The sequence below is a fragment of the Topomyia yanbarensis genome, chromosome 1 (genome assembly GCF_030247195.1).
Source record: "Topomyia yanbarensis strain Yona2022 chromosome 1, ASM3024719v1, whole genome shotgun sequence".
Classification (NCBI taxonomy): domain Eukaryota; kingdom Metazoa; phylum Arthropoda; class Insecta; order Diptera; family Culicidae; genus Topomyia; species Topomyia yanbarensis.
In genome coordinates this window covers 172830820-172836518 of record NC_080670.1, presented here as the reverse complement: position 1 = coordinate 172836518, position 5699 = coordinate 172830820, and the positions used below count along the sequence as shown (strand labels likewise).

The following is a 5699-nucleotide window of genomic DNA, read 5'->3' as shown; positions in this document are numbered from 1 at the left end:
CGTACTGGTCATAGATGCGACGATTTTTCTCATCTGATAGCACTTTATATGCTTTGAAGATCTCCTTAAACCGTCGATACGATTCTTATGGATTGTTATCTGGGTGATTTCCGTGGTTCTGGTCACGGCCAGCATTTTGTAATAGTCTACCATTGTGAACCGATATTTGTAAAAACTTAGCACACTCTACTTAGTGCCAGGGTAGGCGAAACCGCTACTTTCGAAAGTTAATTCCTAGCAGCTGCGACCCTATCAGTCTCTCTCTCTTTCTCGACTGAGGACTTCTATTTCGGTTGACTAAATTATGCAATGAAAATTGTACTTCCTGGGGTTTAATCTAACGAGAGCAATTAATTGTGAGGAATTACGCTGCGTTCCGTTATTGCTTACCTCTATAGAGGATGTGTGTCTCTTTACTTCGGCTGTCAGCTCTTACTTTTTGGGTAATTTTGCTATCATATTCTTCGGGATAAATCTATCTAAATCCGCTACGTATACTATGGTCACGTTAAAACACCCTGCTATTTAATCTTGTAGCATTGCTTGTAGCTCTCGGGAAATCTTCTTCTCGACGTCGCACTTATTATTGTGATCGAACTTGGTGCGAACGGCAGTGGTTTCGTCGGAATTGCTCACTCGACAAGCTGTATGCCTGAGCGACTCGTTGAAACCTTCGCACAGGGTCAAATCGGGCTGTTCTTGTGCACAGGACCGAAACTGCGTGATCTTCCACGAGCATCGTCCTGCCGGAGAGTATTGCTGAACCAAAGCAGTCTGTGCTTCTGTGGCTGCCTCCTTCGAATCGGGACCGCTGAATATTCTGGTTAAGGGAATGTCCGACAGCAAACCGATTGAAGCAACACCACCTGGCGTACCTGATATTTTAGACTTTAATCCAAGTCCCTGGCTGGTGGCTGCCATTGACGTAGAAACAGTCGAGTGCGTCGCAGGCTGGACCATCGGTTGACTCGGTGCCGGACGGGACGAAACAGCTGCAACTGGAGCGGACCTAGAATGGGTTGTAATGGTCATCAATTACCAAAGATGATCAAAATGTTTTGTGACTAACGTTGTGATTCAGCAAAAAAGCAAACCAAATGAGAATGATCTTAACAACTGAACTAAATTCTACCCCTAAATTTGAAGAGGGTCTAACTGCCAAACGTAAACATTGAGAAAAGGTTTTGGTCAAGTTCATTATACAGTCGTGATGTCAAAAACTCTCCAAAGGAAATGTTGGCAGTTTAAATGCATCTATTCACATCTCTAATAATTGTCAGATTGATTGTAAATTTGACATTCAGATGTTTTTGGTTGGACAATGGTCCAACTAGCGGAGGTCCAACTAAAAAGCGGTCCAGTTAGAAAATGTCCAACCAGCGAATCACAACTGTAATATTTAAAAATTTGATACAGTTTTATTTCGTATGATTCCGCATATTGTTTCTACTTGGACACCAAAAGCAAGCTAATTCTTTAGAGGCCTGATATTACACCAAAAGTTAGAATAAATAAGTTAAATCCTGAGACGTGACTTGCCCATAGATGTTTTCTTTTTTCTGTTTATTCTATAGTTCGTCTCACATAACCTCTCTTTCTGCTTCACATAGTTTAAATAGACTGGCTGCATTTGACAGTACCCCCAGGCTGTATTCGACGTTCGATTTTTTGCTATTTGCATGTCTCGTCTCAGGTTAAATCTAATTTGATGACCCGACTTTAATAGGGATTTTTCACGAAACCGCATTTTTCAAATTGGCATACGCGATAACTCCAAAACTATTCAGCTGATTGACTTCATATTTTAATGAGAGTGCATAATATGTGAAGCCAGTCGATGAGCCACGGAAAACTGAATTAAAAAAATTCTCCACATTATTTTGAACAAAATTAATCGAATTTAACATTAAAATATAAGCTTTTTCAGTTTTTTTGATGCCATTTTCCGAAATTAAATTTTTTTATATTTTCTTTTTTGGTTCATCGAAGAACTACAACTCTAAGCTTTATAAATCTTACTAAATTTTCTGTTTCAGACAATTTTATCAAGAGTTATCATGAACATCTGCTCTTGGAATCAGATCTCCCATGAACATCGACAGTTTTGTAACTATGTACAAAATTTCGTGCACGTGTTCAACCTTAAACATGCTTCGTCTCGATGTACAGATTCGCCTCGAACATCGAACCCAAGCGAACGGTGTAAAAACTCTAATTCAAGCATCCGTGTACGTACACCGGGTGCGTACACGAGAACAATTCGCACAAGTCAAAAAGAGTCAACGCTAGTTTTGATGAGAGTGAGAATGAGAAATGGTGAGGTTGTACAGGCGAACATGTGCATGTGTTTTTGTGCGAAATACGCTGTTCGGGTTCGCACACAAAATGTGGGTTTAATATGAGCACAGAACTAGGGGCAGATCACGCTAGGAATGTATAACAAATTCGCATCAAATTAAAAAAAATACTTTTAATTTCCATTTTTGCATCAACTATCAACTTGCATTTTGGAGTAGGCCTTTTTCAAATGTTTGGCTAGAAATGGCTCACTTCAACGAATCATGTACAACAAAAGTCGAAATGTTAAATTTAACGGAACATTGCATGATGACGATAAATTACAACTGAGCGAGCTAGTTTACAAGGTGTTAATATTTAGCATCGAACCGAACCAAGTTTCTCATACTATGATCGAATCAACAAAAAATTTCAATACCATGTAAACAAGCTCTCTGAACTGTCAAATAGGTGAGGTTAAACATTTTCATGCAATGCTCTACAGCGAAAGGTTCACTTTATTTTGTTTACCTTGTCAATGAATTTTGTACCGCGACTCACCACTTCATTTGCCGCGTTGCCAAGAACTCAAGAAAAAATATACAAACCAGTGCTGCCCAAACACACTTTTTGAGTCTCACCATTCTTGCAAAGGTGAAAAAAATATTCAACATTCTTGCATTTTTCAAACTTTAAAAAATCATTAAAAAATCACGATAGCTCTAAAAAGTCTCATTTTAACGGAAATATACTTAAAAATGTGTAATCTTTCGATTAAAAATAAGAAAAAAGGGGGTTAGGTCGGACGAGAAAGGTCTATTTCGAGGGGAAATTAGCACAGAATTTCGCATGGAATTTCGCACGGCACTTTGAGCGGAATTTCGCTCGCAATATCGCGCGGAATTTCGAACTGAGTTTCGCTCGGAATTCCGCACGGAGTTTCGCACGCAATATCGCGCGGAGCTTCGCGCGGCATTTCGCACGGAATTTCCCTCTGAATTCCGAACGTAATTTCGCGCCGAGTTTCGCGAAAATTTCGCTCGGAATTTCGTACGGAATTTCGCACGGAATTTCACGTGGAATTTCGAGGGGAAAATAGCACAGAATTTAGCTAGGTATTTCGCATGGAATTTCACACGGCATTTGGAGCGGAATTTCGCTCGCAATATCGCGCGGAATTTCGCACGGAATTTCGATCGGAATTTTGCACGAAATTTCGTAAGGAATTTGGAGCGGAAATTCGCACGCAATATCGCGCGGATCCTTGCGCGAAATTTCGCGCGGAATTTGGAGCGTCATTTCGCTCGGAATTTCGCACGGTATTCGGAGCGGAATTTCGCTGGGAATTTCGAAAGTAATTTCGCGCAGAGTTTCGCGCAGAATTTCGCACGGAATTTCGCTCGGAATTTCGCACGGAATTTCGAGTGGAAATTAGCGCGGAACTTCGCACGGAATTTCGCGCGGGATTTCGCACGGAATTTCACTCGGAATTTCGCATGGAATTTCGCACGGCATTTGGAGCGGAATTTCACTTTTAATATCGCGCGGAGTTTTGCGTGGAATTTCGCACAGAATTTCGCTCGGAATTTCGCTTGGAATTTCGCACGGAATTTTGCTCGGAATTTCGCAGGGAATTTTGCACGGAATTTCGCAAGAAATTTGGAGCGGAATTTCGCGCGGAATTTTGCTCGGAATTTCGCACACAATTTCGAAGGGAAATTCGTGTTCCGTGTTCGCTCGGAATTTCGCATGGAATTTCGCACGAAAGGGAAGAATGTCTGTTGCACCACAGGGGGTTCCGGCTGGAGTGCTCGGTAGTAGCTAACCGAGTCGATCCGTTGTACAAGGGAGCAAGGATTCGTCCAAGTTGTGACTGGTTATTTCAATACCGTAGAAGATTTTGCTGTTGATAAGCGCACTACTCTCGTTTGACTGTCCGGAAGTGCGATACGAAGGTCAGCTGGCGGTGTATCGTAATACCTGGGATTTTTAGTTCTCGGTAGAAAGGTATAGTTGCGTCTTTACATCTGACCGGTCTGGTAGTGGCTAGATGATGCGAATTGCAATAGTAAGATACTGAGCATTTGGCTGCGGCTATGTGGAACCCCACTGTTTCAGCCAATCTTCCGACGGCGTTTACTGCGTTTTGAAACTTTATCCTCGCTCGAGCGATCGATCTTCCTACCACGACAACTATGGCGTTGTCAGCATAGACGAAAATGTAAACTTCTTCCGGCACGGATGCAAAGAGGTAGTTCATGCTGACGAAGTATAATGTGACGTAAAGGACGGATCCCTGTGGAATACCGTTTTCTTGCACATACATTCCGGACTGCAAATTGCCGACTCTCACTCGGAAGACACGATTGTTGAGGTAGTCCTTGATGTAGTTCCTAAGGTTTCCGGTGACTCCCCAGCTAGCTAGTTGTCGGAGAATCCCTTCGCAGGAGACTGTGTTGTAAGCCTTGGCAATATCCAATATAGCTACGTCGGGATGTATATTGTCCGCCAGGCTCCAAGATGGGCCCCTGTCTCTCCCTCTTGCGAAAGGCGAACTGGCGCTGGTCAAGATAGGAGATTTCTTCAAGGTAGGTCATAAGCCGTTTATTGACCATCCGTGCCAAAGTTTTCCCTATACGGGGTAGCAAGCCAATCGACCGAAAGTCTTTCGCCGTTTGGAGAGTGTCACCCTTCTTTAGTATGGGGGTTGCAAGGGTCGTTTTGCAAGAGGGTGGCATGGGTTAGCCCTTCCAGATGCGGTTCAAACAGTCCAACAGTATTCTTCTAGCTGTAGCCTAGGGTAGCCGTCGTTATCCAGTTCGGCGGATTTGCCCGGAGAGTGTTCTGTTGAAATCTTGTCCGGAGTCTAGTGGAAAGGATGTCGGCGTTCTTCCAAGTCTTCTATTGGCTCTCAAACGTGAAACTTTTTCGCTCGATGCGCCAACTGGATTTCATTTTCGGTACTAGTCAAATGATGATGAAAACATTTCCTTGCATTGATGGTATAGGATGGTTGTTCTATTTTAATTATTTTAAAATAAATATGACATAGTTTCGCAAAAAGCTTGATTACAGGTGATAAGAAAACACTCGTTCTTTCGTTTGACACCAAAACATTCAGTTGAACTCAATATTTTATTACGAATTATTGAGATCCGAAATTATTTTTGTATTGTTGAGGTTAGGTTGGTTGTTTTAGATATGGAAAATGTTTATCTAGAAATTGGACTTATCAGTGGATAACCTCGACTACCAACAACTACACTCTTTAATCCAGTGATTTTCGCCCACCTTCGTGTTTTCTATCGAAATTTCAATCTCTGAATTTCATTTTAGTATAAATTGAAACCGGAAGAACAAATGTGAGTGAAGTAACAAGAAATTTACCATCTGGATATTTTTCAGAGGTAGGAAATATATTT

The 5699-nt window shown here is 41.8% G+C and overlaps 1 protein-coding gene across 1 annotated transcript; it reads right to left on the bottom strand.

Annotated features, from left to right (window-relative positions):
• Positions 1–525: 525 nt before the first annotated feature.
• LOC131676091 (coiled-coil-helix-coiled-coil-helix domain-containing protein 2-like) lies at positions 526–921 on the bottom strand. The gene has a single exon (XM_058955220.1). It carries the CDS (start codon positions 919–921, stop codon positions 526–528), a length of 396 nt encoding a protein of 131 aa, XP_058811203.1.
• Between the last annotated feature and the right edge of the window lie 4778 nt (positions 922–5699).